Genomic DNA, 16837 nt, shown 5'->3' on the forward strand with positions numbered 1-16837 from the left:
ATCCATGGACCTGGTTGGAGGCCGTTTCCTCGGGTCTTTGAAGTGAGCTGCAGTGTTTACGACAGAGGCTCTCCCCTCTCAACAAGGGCCAGCTTTCCAAAATAGCCTCCTTGGTAACCTGGAAGCTGCCTTCAAGGGGAAAACTGCAGCGGTGCCAATATACAGTTGGCCACCCGCTCTCACCGTGCACATGTGCACACTTAACACAAAGACGGGAATTCACAAGTCATCGTGAAAGACATTGCTGTTCAAAGCTGGTGACATTTTAAGTGTTTTTTTCCCTTCTAGGCATGTAAGTGTGTTTAATCATTTCAGTGTGCCTTAAAAGCATATTTTATAAAATGTAATCTTCTGCTCCATTTGTGTTTGATTGTGTTGCAAAAACAGTTTAAACCATGGCAAACGTTTCAGTTTTGATTGGAGGAGGAAACCGATACTACTCATATTTCAGCCTTTTAAAGGGTGAAGCTGCTGTTGTACACAGCCAGAGGAACAGGCAGCCTTATATGCAGAGACTGTATAGAAGAAGTGGGCGTGGCTACTGTTATGTCTGCCATTAGTTTGTGCACTACGGCTTTGAAGCCTCGAGTTCGTCATTTTAGTCGTCGCCATCTTGGTTTCTCGCAACCGGAAGTGAGAACACGGAGCGAAGTCAAAGTGAATACGCTGAATAAGACAGTTTAAGGCGACCAGCATGTAATCAATCATTTTCATGAAGTGAAATGACACTGAAAATGTATAAGATAAATACAAGGCCGACTACACCGGCCGACGCCATGGTAACGACCTGTCAATAACAAGGAAACCAGGCCCTGGATCTTTACAAGGGGACTATCATTTATTAAGTAAACAGCGGGCTGTATTGAAGATTTATAGACTGTAATTAAATAAGTGTTTATTTTTTTACAAAATAACAAACGCTAATCTCTTTGGCCTTGTCACTGTCTCAATGGAATTACTCTCTTCTTTTAGAAGTGACCTCATTGGTGCAGCCTTCGCCTGAGTTACCTGAACAAACTGTAAAACTGAGCGGATTACATTAATAAATTCATCTTATTGAAACACTGCAGCATTCACGACACGAACACTCGAGAGACTCTCTACCGGGCTGAAAGGAGGCACATCAACGAGGTAAACAAACAGTCCTTCATGGTGTGTGGTGTTTGGCCACCGGCAGAGTTTAGCTACGCTTGCACACGGAGCTCAGTGAAGTGGAGAGGGAGGCGTCGCCGTGCATGAAAGCTTCCTATTTTAACTCTTTTAATTCGGGCGTCTCGCAGCCGGAGAGAAGAAGCTGCTCTAAAGTCAGCTGGTACGGCTGCTGCTATTGCCGTGGCTGGGTGGGTTTACTGTGGTAACAAATTAGAATTCAACTTCTTTTTGCAACCAGAGGTGGCGCCCCCTGATGGCCATTAGAAAGAATGCCGGTTTAAGGCACTTCAGCTTTTGTCTTAGTCCATTATGTTAGTGTTGCCTATTTGTTGGTGACTATTTTCATCCGTGGATTAAAGCTGTGGTCTACATTCTGAAAATCAGTTGAGCCTTTGAGACAGATTTGAAAAAAGCATCCTGCCCCCCAACCAAACCCCTCCCCTCAGTGTTCCACGATTCAACGAGGCGGGATGACGAGGAGCAGGGGAGACGAGGGGATTGGATGGAGGGTACGATAGACTGAATGGAGTTTTTTTAGACCATAGCTTTAATACATGTTTTGTTCTCAGGCCAGGGTTTGTTGGATTGAGCCAGAATAAACGGTGTGTGTTCTTGGCGATGAAGGATCACGTCACCGGGACGCAGTGAGTTTGTCCTTACCTTCAACCTTAGGCTTGGTTTCAGCTAGACGCTCTGCAAACTTCTTCTTGAAGAACAGAGCCTGCAGTCTCTGCTGGTAGTGGTCAATTCTGACGAGGGAAAAAGGGAGGAGAAAAACAGAAAGTGCGTTACATTAGTGACCGGTGGAGTGGAAGTTCAAAGCTAGAAGGCAGCCAATCGTACAAAACTCCCTCCGTCTCAGTTTTCACTGGCCTTTTAATATCTAATAACCTCCAATCAAGAGGGAGAGTTGAGAAATGGGTTTCTGTTAAACTTGCCCAAAAAGTTCACTGGCGGAGGGAGTGGGAATTTCAAAGAGGGAGCGGGGATATTAAGAAGTAAATCCCTCATGTATTCCTCCATCCAGGGAGATGTGGTCAAAAAGGGAAGAAAGTGAACGGGGTAATATTTCCCTGAAGGAAATGAAGTGGTTTAATTATCTTGAACAAAGCAGATTCTGAGAAAGGCTGGAATGCAGAAATGAAAGCACTGATTTCAAACTCTCTGATGTGATGAGGAGTCCTGGAAGGCCAGCCACGACTTCTCCTCACCGCTAAATGAGAAATCACTCTGAAGTTTGAAGGCTTGTTCTCGATCCCAACCTCCCCACGCCGCTTCAAAAGCTCACTCTTGAGCAGACGTCGTGCTGTGCAATATTTTAGGATACATTTGTGGTTTGACTGGCTGAAATCTGCATGTCGTTCCCCTTGGAAGTCTTCCATTTCTAATGAAGGCCGTAGACTCTCATGCAAACACATCCCGTCTGTGCAAATCTACGTTTGCAGATGGTTGGGTTGCACTGAAAATGTCGTGTACCTGCTCATCTCGAAGAGGAAGCGATCGGCCCGGGCCATCCGTTCCAGCTCGTGTTTGTGCTCCTCCAACAGATCAATGTCACTTTTCTCCGGGACGAACTTCAGCAGCTGCAAACATGCGAGGACAACGCTGTTAATCCAGATGCTAATGCTATCCTGAAATACACAGTATTAGAAGACCTTCTCTCCCTGATTCAGAGTGATGGATCCTTCACGGCCCAACTTATCCCATGATTCATCGTGGGTCGGTGATGATGGGGTTTTGGAGATGCAGCAGAATATTCTCTCCCCAGAAATACATCACAGCTAATGGTGAAGCATATGCTCCATCATGATTTATAATAAAAGAATAAAATCTGATCGCCAGCTCCATTTGAATCATATAACGTTAGTCTTGTCAACTGCAGCTGGTTGCTAGGAGACGGGAGCAGCAAAGGCAGACCTAAACGTCTCATTTGGGAGACTGCTTGGTTGAAAAGGACCACGAAGGCCGCTTTCTTTCTCAGGAAAATGTGGAATCTGCTTTCTTTCTTTGTTGATTACAGGCAGAAACCTGCAGAAGTGCCTTAAACGTGCATTCTTTCTAACGGCCATCGGGGGGCGACTCCTCTGGTTGCAACATATCAGTTTATTAGCCTCATCACGTTAATCTTTCTAAAACTCTAAAAATAACTGTAAAGACCCAAAACATCCCTGCTTTCTCCTTCTTTATCAGAAACACATGAAATCTATATTTTAATATCCCTTTGTCTCAGCCAAGTCTTGATTTGGCAAAGAACATCAAACCTCTTTGAAGTAAACAATAGAATATCCATTCTGTTCCCCAATCAATTAAATCCATCCTCATTGTTTTTACCTATTCAACAGGTGTTATGTTACTACACTTACGTCTTAAATATAATAAGTAAGCATAATAAAACTAAGTTTAGAACATTATTGTGGACAGACAGACGGCCGTTCATCACGCTCACCTGCTCCAGCATGTCTTTGGCCAGCTCTTCCCTCTCATCCATCTCCAGGATCGCCCTCCGGATCTCCTCGTTGCTCATTTTTAACCTGCGAAAGGAAGACAACTGTTGTTTTAATTCCGTCCATTAGATGCAATTATGTGCCACATTACACACAGTAACACGGGGTGGGCTGACACTCTGGTGTGCAGCACCGCCAGCTGTTTTCAGTGCATCCCATCATGGTTAGTCCGTGCCTCACGGCCTTATTGACCTGCTGACCCCGTTGGGGTCGGGTCTGTCCCCTCGGGGCGTTTGCTATTGACACGAGAGTGTTTGCAGGGAACATGCTGCAGGTCTGTCAGACAGAAAAGCCTCTTTATTGACCTGTAAAGGGTTCAGATACTCATTCTCTAAAGGGCTTTGGCCCGTACACAAATGGTAACCATATTGTCGAGGGGATTCATTCAAATCATGACGATCGACTCCGTTACATCCAGTGAGGCTGAAAGCCTGGAGGGAGGCGGGGGGGTTTATGTGTCTAAACGCATCTCATATGTGGAGACTGATGGCTGTGATACAAACAGACACACACCTTGTTGAAACACACACACGGACAACGCTTTGTGTCGGGTTTGCTCTCAGCATGAAGGCTGATTCAGTTACACTGACAGATGCGTCCATTAAACACACATCGCCTGCAGCGGGCGTGAGAAGCATCTGCAGGCTGCACTTATGTCACCGCGGCCAGCGCTCAGGGCGCCGCCGCACCATTCTGATCTAATGATCAGGTCGTTAATGAGCTTAATCAGGGATTCTGGCCGGGACCCATACTTTGAAAGGAGGATGACACAGTTCTGTGCACGTCGCCCGTCGATGACCGACAGCTCTTTGACCTTCCGCGTGCTGACGTAGATGTCGTCCATGGAGCCCGTCTCTTTCTGCAGGAAGACACAAAGACAGAGATCAGATTAACGTTGCAGCATTTATTAGAGGGCTCATAGGAAACACAAAGCCCGCCTAATTAAACATCTGCTGGCCATCTTTATCTCGCTGAGAGATGACCCCTTCGAAGCATTTCACTATGTGTTCATTTGGAACAGATAAAGTTTGATCAAGCACAGAACCAAAATGCTGGGCTTGGTCTGGTCATCGGAGTCCATAACGCTCATTGAGAATGAGAACACCCTGGACTGGATTGTATGAAAACATTAATTTTAATGCTGTGGAAATATAGATTCAGAAAATCTATAGCATGTCCTGTGAGAGGATTTTATATTGGGTGAGTCAGCACTGCTAACACAAGCAGACCTCTGAAGCTCCCGGAGGAACAGGAAACACTGCACAGCTCGGTCCGGGACTTTCACACAGATGTAGTATTAAAATTCCACGAGGAGAAAGAATACATGTCTGAGGGAACTGGTGGAGCTCAACGTTGAACACAGTCTATTTATGTGCGAGCCGGATTCCCTGCTTGCCAGAAAGCGTCCTTTTTGAGGTCGCTGGCTATGACGTGTGTAAAACAGATGCGGCTTGTAAAGAAAGTGTCGTTTTTCCATGCCTGCGTTGACCAGCGTTGCCTTGGCAACGGGTCCGGGGGACAACTCCCATTCGCTGGGCCTCCAAAGCCGTCTCTGCCCACACGGCGACGGCAGGTTTGCCAAAGTCACCGGGATTAAGTGGCGTGATCGAAATGTGGTCAGCTGTTTCAACAGTCTCTGGGTTTTTCTTTGCTCTTGTGCAAGGCATCATGGTTACTTAGGTTTCATATGCAGGTCGTGTGTTTCCTGCTTAGTTCATGGTGATGAATTATGACAGATATTGATGATAATAATGGGAATCCACACATTAACCATGATGGAAACGGACATGATAATGAAAAATATGGCAAACAAAATAAATCTGATGTCAAAGGACACGTTCAAACAGCACATTTTCAACCATGAAATGCTCATATTGATTATATTGCTGATGCCAAAATGCCAATGTGAACACCGTTGACGTGTTTCATCAGAGTACAGTCACATGATTTAGTTCATAGCTTAATAAATCATGTTGAAGTCGAGCTGGAGCTGCATTTTAAGGTATCGTGATATTAACCTGATGATATTGATCCGAAAGGTTAAAAATGCATTTTTTGGGGATTTCAGCTGGACTGAAACCTATAAAACTATTGATAAGAGCAGCTTTAATACTATATATGTGAGGAATCTCTACAGAAAAACAAACACTGAGCTGTGTCTACAGTCTACAACCACAGACAGGTCACATGGTAAGGCATTGGTCATGAGGAAGTGGCCTCTCAGAGGAGAGGAGCAGTGGAGGGAGGTAACCATGAGAGGAAGATGCTGGAAGAGCTTCAACTCACCTGCTTGAAGGATTGGTTAGTGAGCAGCTCCTGCCCAGGCAGCCGGAGAGTGCAGAGAGACACAAACACAAATTGAAAACACATGCAAAGATTAGCATTTCAAGCAGAAAAAAAAGGCAGTGACTAGAGCAGAGAACTACAACTATGCACACTACAAGCTGAAGCTGTGGAGCCTTCTGGGAAAAACACGATCACATCAGGGTCATCGGGGCTCATGAGGTCTGAACAAAAACAGTTTTCTAGTTTGTCATAATGTATTCTTTTGATTGCATCCACATCTGTCTTGACATGGAAACACAAGAACATGAAAAATGAAGTGTGGTCACTAATCCTACAGAGAGGGAACGTAAACAAAGTCCTTTTTTTAAAGAATGGCGAGCTGAAAAACAAGCAGAAGAAAGAAGTTGAATTGAATCTGGCTGGGCTTTTATGTGGCTATATCCATTTAAGCGTTGGTGCCAATAAAACCCTGCTCTGTATGAATAAATACACACCGTGAATCCCTGTCAGCGACTGCTGGAATCAGCCGCTACTCTCGACTAAAAGCCTGCAAAGAGAAGCTGTGCTTTTAGCTGTAAGAAGGCTTTTAAGCTCGGCAGTAAAATACCTCGTAAAGGAATTCAGCGATGTGTAATGCCTCTACAGACACATTGCCAAACTCCATTGAGCCTTTGATTTAAACTGGGGTGACTAGAAAGTCATTACTGGGTATACTGGCACACATCGACAATATAAAACTACACGATATGATCCCATGACAGGCGGAGTGTAGTCCGTTTGGAGCAGAGGGATGTAATTGCTATGTTTTGCATGGTGTCGAACCAAAGGCACACATATTATAATTATCCTATTATATCATTAGCCCCTGGTTTAAGGCGCTGTAGACCATTGTTTCTTTATTTCAGTGTCTCGTTTTAGTCTCGGGACTTCAGTGGCGTCTCCTCTGTGCTGCCCTGACCCATGAGCCCCTGAAGACCCCCGTCGGCCCTCAGATCCCACACTGATGCTCTGCAGACGCTCAGCAGCTCAGTGGCATCGCGACAATAAAAGGCATTCAGCAGTGAACGCTGTCTCACACGCTCTCTCACTGAGACACGCTAAAGCAGCAGGGCCATATTCAAACTTCAAACGCAACCGTGGCGACCAGACAAACAAGTGGAGTCTCTGGATGTTAAAGGGCCAGTGTGAAGGATTCGGTGGCATCTGAATAGCCCTCCGTTCAAAGTGCAAAACCGAGGTCACACGGCGTCTAGCGGTACCATGGTTACGCACTCGCCAGCTCACGTTAGAGCAGAGAACTACGGTGGCCTTCGGGGAATATACAGATATAGAGATGTGGAGGGCTCACGCTAAGCTAACGAACATGATTCTTAGTTTCAGGTGATTATAAACTCATGAGTTCCCTAAATCCCACACACTGGACCTTAACGCTCGCTCAAACACACACACTGAATCCCACAAATCCAAACCTGCTGTCTCTGATAGGCTGAAAACATCTTCTCGATGTCCTTGAGGTCAAGGATCTTGAAAGCTCTCAGGTCATCGATGTCGTTCCAGATGGTGCCGTTGATCACGTTCTGAAAAGGCACATAAGGGAGGAATATTTACAGAAGCTACAGGTACTACATTTTATTTATTAAGTACTAATAAGAAGCTGCAGCCGTGCCGGCGGTCCTCTCACCTCTCCCAGTTTGGCCCAGTTGAAGGACTTGAGGGGATGAGACGGCTGAGGGATGGACTTGGAGCGCTGCGTGCTCGTGAATGAGGAGGGGATCGGAGGAGGCGGGGCTCCAAACATGGGAGGGGCTCCCGGTGGAGGAGGCGGGGCTCCAGGTGGGGGAGGAGGCGGTGGGGGAGGCGGGCAGCTGAACGGTAGCGGAGGAGGAGGTGGCGGGAAGCCGCCCATCATCGGAGGTGGAGGCGGAGCTACGGGGCCGCCGGGAGGAGGAGGAGGTGGGAAAGACACGCCGACGCCCTATTGGTGGAGAGGAAATCAAAGATAAAGTTAGGAGCTATGTGCAAGTGTTTTTAATAATAATATCGAGCCAGAGGCTGATCCCATTAATGCTCTGACATTATTGATAATATGCGTGTTGGATGATTCACCGGGAGAAAGATAATGAAATCCTAGCTGTAACAAAGATGCCAGACTCCTCATACAGTAACGTTTAACGTATTAAAAGCAGCGGCGCTCACAGATGCGTCGTTGATGCGCGAGGCCAGGTCCAGGACCTGCTCTCTGGCTGAGCGCAGCTCCACTCCCTCACGCTGGAGTTTGTCCTTCATCTTGTTCAACGTCTTCATCATGTCCTCCTTCTCCTGGGTCTTGGTCTCACACTCTCGCTCCTTCCTCTCCAGTTTCCCCAGCAGCTCCACGTGATCTGAAAGGACAGAAATGTGTTCATGTGACAGAGATTCTCATCAGATAGTTCATACGGAAATATATATAAACAGATGTATGAAGATAAAACCTCATGATGTATGTGATGATGCATTTCCTCTTCCAACCTGCAGGGTGCGGTGTGTAAAACAAGTCTTACCTTTCCGGAACTTCTCTGCCTGGTCTCTCCACTGTTTCACCTCATTCTCGTTGACCAACCTGTGAAGCAGGCGGAGGAAAAATAAATAAAAAAAATAAAAAATCAGCCCAGAGCGATAAACTGAGCCTTGAACAACACGTTCACATGTTAGGGGTCAACTGCAGTCCAACCGAGTCAGAACATTTAGGAGCAACTTCTATAATTGGATTGCTGATCACTGAGAGTGCTGACCGGGTGGATTCAGTTTGGTTCTTAAACGCTGCTGAAGACAACATTAGTGCTGAAATCAATCCTGCAGGGACAGGTGGTTATAGGTTTGGCTGCGTGGTTAAGCTGGAGGCTCGGCGGGTTAAACGGCGATACGTTGTGATGTAATGTGACAGATGAGGAGGCAATGAGGAGTTAACAAAAAAAAAAAAAACGTGTTAAAACTCCATGAAGGGAGAAAGGAAGAGATGATGGAATGATTTCAGCTGAAGGAAGATTTGAAAGTGAAACCTTGAGCATCGGTGGAAGTCGTGGCTGGAGTCGAGAGAACAGAGAAACCAGAACATGAGACAGGGAGCGGTGCTACCGTTCACACTTTAACGCTCCTAATCAACTCACAGGCGGCTGTTTAATCTGGTCCTCAGTCAGGTTTCTGTCTGGTAGACGCTGGTGTTGGTGAACCGGACCGGAGCGTCAACACGGCTCCGTGGATCGACTCATGTCACACAAAAACACACAGTCGCTGTATTGTTCACACAGCGATGGGAAAAGGTGATTGGCACAAGTGTTCATTTTGGGTCAGGCACGCGTGCGGGTCGTCATGGCAACCGCAGATGATAAATGACTCTGTCTCGCCGTTGTTTTAACACCCCCCCTCCCCTCTGAGTGGCTGCGGCTGATTCTGTACGCTTTTTTTAAACCGTCGGGTTCGCAGCCAAAAGGACGAGGAAATCTGTTTCCAGGTCAAACCGACTCCCGGAGAGTTTCTGGAAACAACGATGCTTCGGCAGTGACGGAGGTGAGGGGCGGGGCTTGCACCGCTGCGATGGATCAGTGATGGATGTGTGATGAAGGTCCCGGCTTGGATGGTGCGTTCAGGTTCGCTCTCCGCGTGCTGCTGGAAAGAATCACGCTCCACTGAGCTGATTGGACAAACAGTCGTGGCTGAATTAGTGAAGGAGAGTTCAAGGTTTCACTGAAACACATTCATCACGAAGCCAAGGCTCGCTTCAGGAATAACAGAACGAGTGGAAGAAGAAGAAGACGTCAGCGAGGTAACGCCATCTTTTCACACCAGCTCGGTGGCGTCTGGCTCACCAACACCAGCAGATCGGTTACAGAGAAGAACGCAGACCAAGCCAGCGACGACGGACAGAAAACATCTCCTTGGCGTTTCTTTGATAACGTGATTATTCTCCCTGTTGTTCACATGAACACTCTGCTTGGCCGCACCTGAACTCAGCCGGCCCGCTTAATGCGATTAGAGCAGTTTCCTTTTGATGTCCAGCTTCCGCTTTCATGCCAACTCGCACTCGGAGCGTGGCGTCCTCCGACCCCCCCCCCCCCCCCCCCCCCAGCCGAGAGAGAGAGAGTGAGATAGAGAGATAGAGATAGAGAGATAGAGAGACAGAGAGAGAGAGGAAACAGGTCTTATGATACGTGTGAATGCAGGTTTACTGTAAATGTTTGCTTCATGCCTCAATCATTCTGACATCTGTTGATATCAGAATTGACCACAAAGACTAGAAGAATGCTTAGAGCTTCGGAGGATAAAGAAAATCTTTTTTTTTCTCCAGTTTTCTAGCATTTTTCATGTGATTTACAAATGACGTGCATTCACACTGTATTTTACTCAAATGAATCCTCCAGATATATGAGGTCATTGCTCTGCCCAACATCTGTCTGCATTATCATATCTATATTTATGATTACACATATATCATATAGGCCCATTTATATTAGAATTATAAGACTCCCTGAATGCTGCGTTACCATGATGAGACGCCTGAATTTGCACCCAAATGCTCTAAAAAATGTCATATATATTATATTATCATTATATTCCGTAATTAGATATTTTGACCCAGAATGAGGCAGAAAAAGGAGCGAAGAGAACAAACAAAACAGTCGGGATGTGTGTGTTTGGTTTCCCGTATTTTTGCATCCTTCTTTATACATTCATGTGAATGCAAACCCAAATGTGAATGCAACTTATACGACAGCCATCTTCTGCTTTGACTTGCACTTACATGCGGACGACGTTCTTCACGCTAAAGTTGTCCAGCGGGGCGACGTCGGGGTCGTCTCCCTTGTCGTCCTGGAGGACTATCTGCTGGAGGATCCGGTCTAACAGCTGCCAGTGCTGCACGCTGCCACCGCCGCGTTTATCTGGGAGATAGCACAGCACGCTCACCCTGATGCAGCTCAATACAACATTATTACGCTTTTCCCAGATCTCAAGTACACCAAAACAGCCTTCACTCGTCCATGTTTACTCACAGGGCAGCTGCAGGCAGTGCTGCAGGATGGAGATGAGGTTGGGGTAGGCTTCTGTGTGGCTCAGCTTCTTCTTGATCAGATCAAACATGGCACTGGCACTCTTACTGTCTACGTGGGTCTGTCACATAGAAGAGAGAATCACCACCACGTCTGGTCAATCATTTCTTTGTGAGGTGAGGATAAGTCATGCCGTTACTCACCGTATCGAACCTTTTGGCCAACTCGGAGTCGTCCTCATTCCTCACCATCTCAAAGAAGTCCAGATGCCTGGACGGGAGAAATAACGAGTTAAAGCATATCCTGCACCTTCACCCCAAACAATCAGGAAGTAACAAACACAAGGTGAGGATCTCTTTTAGAGGGTCAGGTGTGGGCTGGTTGCTGGCCGGGTCCCTCACCTGTCCAGAGTGGCGTTCTCGTGCTCTCGCAGCTTGTCGATGACCGGCTGGATGCCCAGCATCAGGAACTCGTACCTCAGGTGGAGGCGGAACTCCAGGTTGTCCTGGAAACGAGAGAACAAAACCATAACAGTGATGGGTGGTCATAATGGGCTCTCTAGCATCTACCTGGGAATCTAAACGCTTCATTCCCAACAACGTGCAAGCACTTGTTTGTGATTGAACATTTCCTTAATTAGTTGGTGGATTTTAAACCGTCGGACAGACCTGGGTCATTTATTTCCCCTCCTTCTCCAGTCTTACTTCTAAGCTCACTGGCTGCTCACTGGAGCTTCATATTTACTGCAGAAACATGAGCATTTCCAACTTCTCATGAAACTCTCCGCCAAAAAGCAAATTAGTGTATTTCCAAAAAATGTGGAACCTTTAAAAGGGCCTATAGAAACAGTAGAAAATGAGTTTCCATGTCTTTTTTTATTATTATAATAAAGCAGGTCTACAGGCTGTGTAACTAAAGTATAAAGTATAAACTCTAAATCAATCCACAGAGAAGCTCACAAAGGCGGCTTTAAACGAGCCGTCTGGACTTCTGAAAGGTTGTGATGTCACAACGATGACCTGTAGAAGTGATGCTCAACGTCAAGAGACGAGCACTTAGACGGAGCGGTTTAGCGATTAGACGTTTTTATTATACAGAAATATTCAGACAGTTTGAGTAAAAAAAAGTGTTGTTTGCACATTGAAGCATGTAAACATGTCATAGTAGTTCAACTGCAAAATAACAGCAACAAACAGATGTTTTCACATGTAAACACAGATGAACACATATTTCACTGATGTTGGATTAATCTACCGACCTCGCCAGCTCCGGCGTTGAGCACGGCGTTGATGAAGGACATGATGGCGGTCTTCAGGTTGACCTCGTCTCTGTAGCGGCCCGTGCTCTTGTCCAGCTCATTCAGCAGCGTCTACGTGGGAGAGACGGACGGGAGCGTTAACCAGCGAGAGCAACCGGCTGAGACATGAAAGGGAATCTGGATTCATCCAGAACCCGGTCACACGTCTGACCCCCGACATGCTTTAGCAGCTTAATCATAACTCAACATGAAAAAGGCTGGTGAGCTCGGTATCACTCCTGTGGTGTTAGCTTAGCCCGAGGAGGCGTGATTTAGCACACACACTCACACACACTCACACACACTCCGGGGATGTGTGTGATGTGGCTTGTTGACTCAGTCCTGTAGTCACTAAAGCACTGCTCATATTCTGACCTCCATAACTCTGGATGTCCTCACCTGCCTTTAATAAAGCAGAGTGTTGACTTAACCCGAGGCCTGTGTGCTGCAGCACGAGTCTCCAGCGTGTGGAAATCACCACAGCTTCATTCATATGAGCATTCCTTTGAGATGTTGTGTCTGGCCTTTCCAGTTTTCCCCTCACCTGGAAGCGAGTCCTCTCGGCGGCGTACTTCTGGTAGTGCGCCATGGCCTGCAGCACCTTCTTGTGTCCGTCGGGCACCAGACACACGGCGCCCAGGATCTCCAGCACGGCCACTTTGGTCTTGATGTTCTCGGTGCGCAGGCTCTGGGAGATGGTGTTGATGCTCTGCGGGTGGGCCAGGACGTGGGCGCGGCCCTGCGAGTTGTTCATCAGCGCCTTGATGCAGCCGATGACGGAGGTGTGGACGCGGCTCTCCGACGTCTCGTAGTCCATGCTGCGCAGGAAGTTGAGGAGGCAGGTGAGGCCGTCGAGCTCGATGAAGCGCGTGACGAACCTGGAGGAGATTCAGAGTCAAGTTCAAAAGATACATAAAGAAAACCTGTGTGGAACAACACATCGGGTAAAGTGTTGTTAATCTAAACTCAAGCACTTGATTAGTTCAGACGTGCAGTATCATAGATAAATTCCCCATCACTTTCTCCAAAATACAGTGGAATTAAAAATCAGCTGATATCTCATGATCATCATATCTGTTAGATTAATTTTCTGATATCGGGTGGTTAAAGAGGCTCTCCAGTTATTAGGTGTTGCACTTGACAAAAGGTCTAAATCTCAGTTAATATCCTGAGTTTGAGTCTCTAGTGCTCAAGATCCAAAAACACAACATCCTACATTTCCCATAATGCTACCAGACAATCTGTCAAACTTCATGTCCATATAAACTCGTAGTTAACCCTGATGACCTCATGGGTGAGGAAGCTCCTCCAGGTCACCATGGCGACGACACAGTGTGTGTCAGTATGAGTTGGTAGAATAAGAATAGAAGTTTAGAAGTGAGACTTCACACTGTCACCACCGCCGCTCCTCACCTCTCCTGCTGACAAGCCTCGTGAGTTAAACTGATTCCAGGTCGGTAACCTCCACGGCTCAGAAGCAGAGCTGCTGAATGACGGGGAAACATTTAGGGAGCACGCTGTGGGCCGTGTTAGAAATGATCTTCCCACTAAGATTCCTGGTAGAACTCGTAGATGCTTCCAAACAAACGAGGCCTTGTATGAGAGGACGGAGGGGAGACGAGGGACGGAGTGTTGGAAAAGGGTCTGAGATGGATTGCTCCTCGTCGTAACAGATACATTGTTTTGATGTCAGAAGTCCCCCCCCCTGCTGTCTTGGCTCCACCACACACGGAAAAAACCCCAACAAAGAGCTCAAAATGTAAATCATCCAATTATTACCCCAAACACACGATCAGTGTGAGATTTCCAGCAGATGCATACGTAAACACACAGGCTTTACCTGGTACGACCAGTAAATCTCTCAGAAGACTTAGAATCCCCCCCGGGACAAGCGGGGTCATACACGGCGCAGACAACCCACCTCGCACAATAAATCGACCTCGCAGGACGAACGCACAACCGTCCCGCAGACAATGTGCTGCTTGTTCCTGCACAGATGCTGCAGACGCCATGCCTCAGCCTCGTGACGCGGCGTGAAATAAACCCAACACTCAGGTAGGACTCCTTCAGATGGAAGGAGACGCTGGTACCAGGCCGACCGTCCAACTGGTGGAGGAGCTTACAGCTGTGACAAGTCACTGGACGGAGGAGGAACCACGTCGATCTGCTCTGACTTTGAGCCGCTGACATTCACGCTGAGACGTGTGGCATGCTGGGGGGGGAGGGGGGGGACAACCGCTGCATACTTGAAACGCCGCTATGGTTGCGTTCAAGACAGCGAGAGCTCGACGACTGCTGCATACAATGTGAGGTCAGGGAGAGCCGAACAATACGGAGGCCGAGCCAACAACACACACACACACACACACACACACATTTTAAATATTTATTTATGCCCACATATAAAGAAGTACAAGGGTTCTTGCACAAGGGACATAAACACTGCCAGTGCAGTTGACAATGGAAGACGGTCAGACACAAAACGCCTGGGCAGCTGAACGCAGTTACATACAAAATGACCTACAGGTCAGATAGAAAACAGACATTTAAGGATACAAAAAACAACGTCTCCTCCAGATTGAACGGCTACCAATAATAACTGAGACTGAGCAGTACCTGGCCAACTGTTTAGCTCTTCTTTTAGGGAGGCCGGCCATCTGAAGGCCCCTCACAACCAACTTATGCGCATGCCCCAGACTACCAAATATAAAGACTAGAAGTTTACACCTGTAGCCTAGCTGAGAGATGGTCTGCTTCAGCTGCTGATATTTCAGCACTTTGGTCAGAAAGGCCTCCTCTAGGCTGTAATCAAAGGTACAGCCGACCTCCAGAATGAGCACCTCTCTATGATTTTCATTAACAACAACAACATCAGGAGTATTAGCTGTTACATGAGAGAACATTGAGACATCATTACACAGGCTGAACATACTCGGCTTCACAGTAGAATGTTTATACAGCACACACACACACACACACACACACACACACACACACACACACACACACACACACACACACACACACACACACACACACACACACACACACACACACACACACACACACACACACACACACACACACACACACACACACACACACACACACACACACAAGAGGGACAAAAGAAAGACGATTATAACTTAGAACGAGACGAGACTAAACAACACTGACAGTGTGTGTTGAGTCGAGGCCAAGGACGGTCAGAGGCTGCAGATTGAAATATCGTTTTTAATTTACAGTATGAAACGATTGCCACTGTTGTTGGTTACCTCACAAACATGTGGGGTCATGTAAGTGCCATCGATCTAAGAAGCGTAAAACCCCTCAACCGGAGGCAGATAATATTCTAAATAGTGCAGAAAACTAATCCAGATGTTCAAATTTAAATTCAGAAATTCATTCCAGCCAACTGGACTTTTTGAGGTTTCAGCTGTGCAGCAAAACATCAGCCTGTCAACTGTGGACGACCCTGCATGGCAGACGGTCGAGGGTTCGCTCTGCCTCAAAGCCACACGCACACCTCTCCATTTAATCAGCATGTTCGCACACACTTCACATCCCTTCCAGACACCCACTCACCCAGTGACAATACATCACACGCATGTCTTGTTTCCACTATAACAGGGCCCCGAGTGTGGAGACGTGGGCCCCGAGTGTGGAGACACGGCCCCGGGGCTCCTTGGAGGTGCTGCTTTAAACTATTTGACCAAGGTGTCTGCAGCTCCAAAGACAAGTCATACGATATCACCGCGGTGCTCACTCAAATAAATTTGATTTGATGTGAGGCCCAGTGTATAACTGTGGTAAACTAGGGGCTCAACAAAGGGCAACACACACACACACACACACACACACACACACACACACACACACACACACACACACACACACACACACACACACACACACACACACACACACACACACACACACACACACTGAAATAACATGGAAATAACCATTTTTGTGAATATGTGTGCTGTTAATTTGACTTTTTCTTAAGTATTTTTTATTTCAAGTATTGTGTTTCATCTACATTAAAGGGCCAGTATGCAGGGTTTGGCAGCTTCCATTCATATTCCATCTCTGCCAATAAGTCCACCTAAATAAACAGGCGGCACCCTCCGGTTCTGAAAAGTGCTTTACATATGCATTCTCTCTACTAGCCATCAGGGGGCGACTCCTCTGATTGTATAGAAGTCTATGAGAAGATGGTCCTACTTCTTTCTTGATGTTTTATCTCAGTAAACATTGTAAACATGAGTTTATGGTCTCAATCTCTAGTTTCAAGTCTTCTTCAATCCAGCATGATGTTCATTTAGTACATTATGGTCCATTTAGAGTCCAACAGACCAGAAAGCAGGGGAGGCTTTAGGGGGCGGGGCTTACCTGCTGATTGACAGGTCCATTTAGAGTCCACCAGACCAGAAAGCAGGGGAGGCTTTAGGGGGCGGGGCTTACCTGCTGAGGGACAGGTTGCTACCACGCTACCAATGCAGTAAATTACTGAGACTAAAGTTGACTTGAATTAAGAAAGCTAACTTTGTAACTTCACCCCAGAATCCAGA

At 46.9% G+C, this 16837-nt stretch overlaps 1 protein-coding gene across 4 annotated transcripts in view; it reads right to left on the reverse strand.

Annotated features, from left to right (window-relative positions):
• Window positions 1–16837, reverse strand: part of daam2 (dishevelled associated activator of morphogenesis 2) — a 94558-nt gene that overhangs the window by 10384 nt on the left and 67337 nt on the right. For 2 of the 4 annotated variants that reach the window (XM_084013733.1, XM_084013734.1), the window contains exons 6-20: window positions 12808–13141; window positions 12225–12335; window positions 11368–11471; window positions 11170–11236; window positions 10970–11087; window positions 10720–10858; window positions 8483–8541; window positions 8139–8323; window positions 7624–7917; window positions 7412–7519; window positions 5943–5972; window positions 4409–4518; window positions 3599–3683; window positions 2629–2735; window positions 1813–1901 (exon numbers count right to left, since the gene is read on the reverse strand). In XM_084013733.1, coding sequence (XP_083869859.1) covers window positions 1813–1901; window positions 2629–2735; window positions 3599–3683; window positions 4409–4518; window positions 5943–5972; window positions 7412–7519; window positions 7624–7917; window positions 8139–8323; window positions 8483–8541; window positions 10720–10858; window positions 10970–11087; window positions 11170–11236; window positions 11368–11471; window positions 12225–12335; window positions 12808–13141 — 1940 coding nt within the window. The remainder of the gene's footprint in view (window positions 1–1812; window positions 1902–2628; window positions 2736–3598; window positions 3684–4408; window positions 4519–5942; window positions 5973–7411; window positions 7520–7623; window positions 7918–8138; window positions 8324–8482; window positions 8542–10719; window positions 10859–10969; window positions 11088–11169; window positions 11237–11367; window positions 11472–12224; window positions 12336–12807; window positions 13142–16837) is intronic. The other 2 variants (XM_084013735.1, XM_084013736.1) reach the window with 2 other exon arrangements.

Source organism: Eutrigla gurnardus (assembly GCF_963514095.1).
Source record: "Eutrigla gurnardus genome assembly, chromosome: 7".
NCBI lineage: Eukaryota > Metazoa > Chordata > Actinopteri > Perciformes > Triglidae > Eutrigla > Eutrigla gurnardus.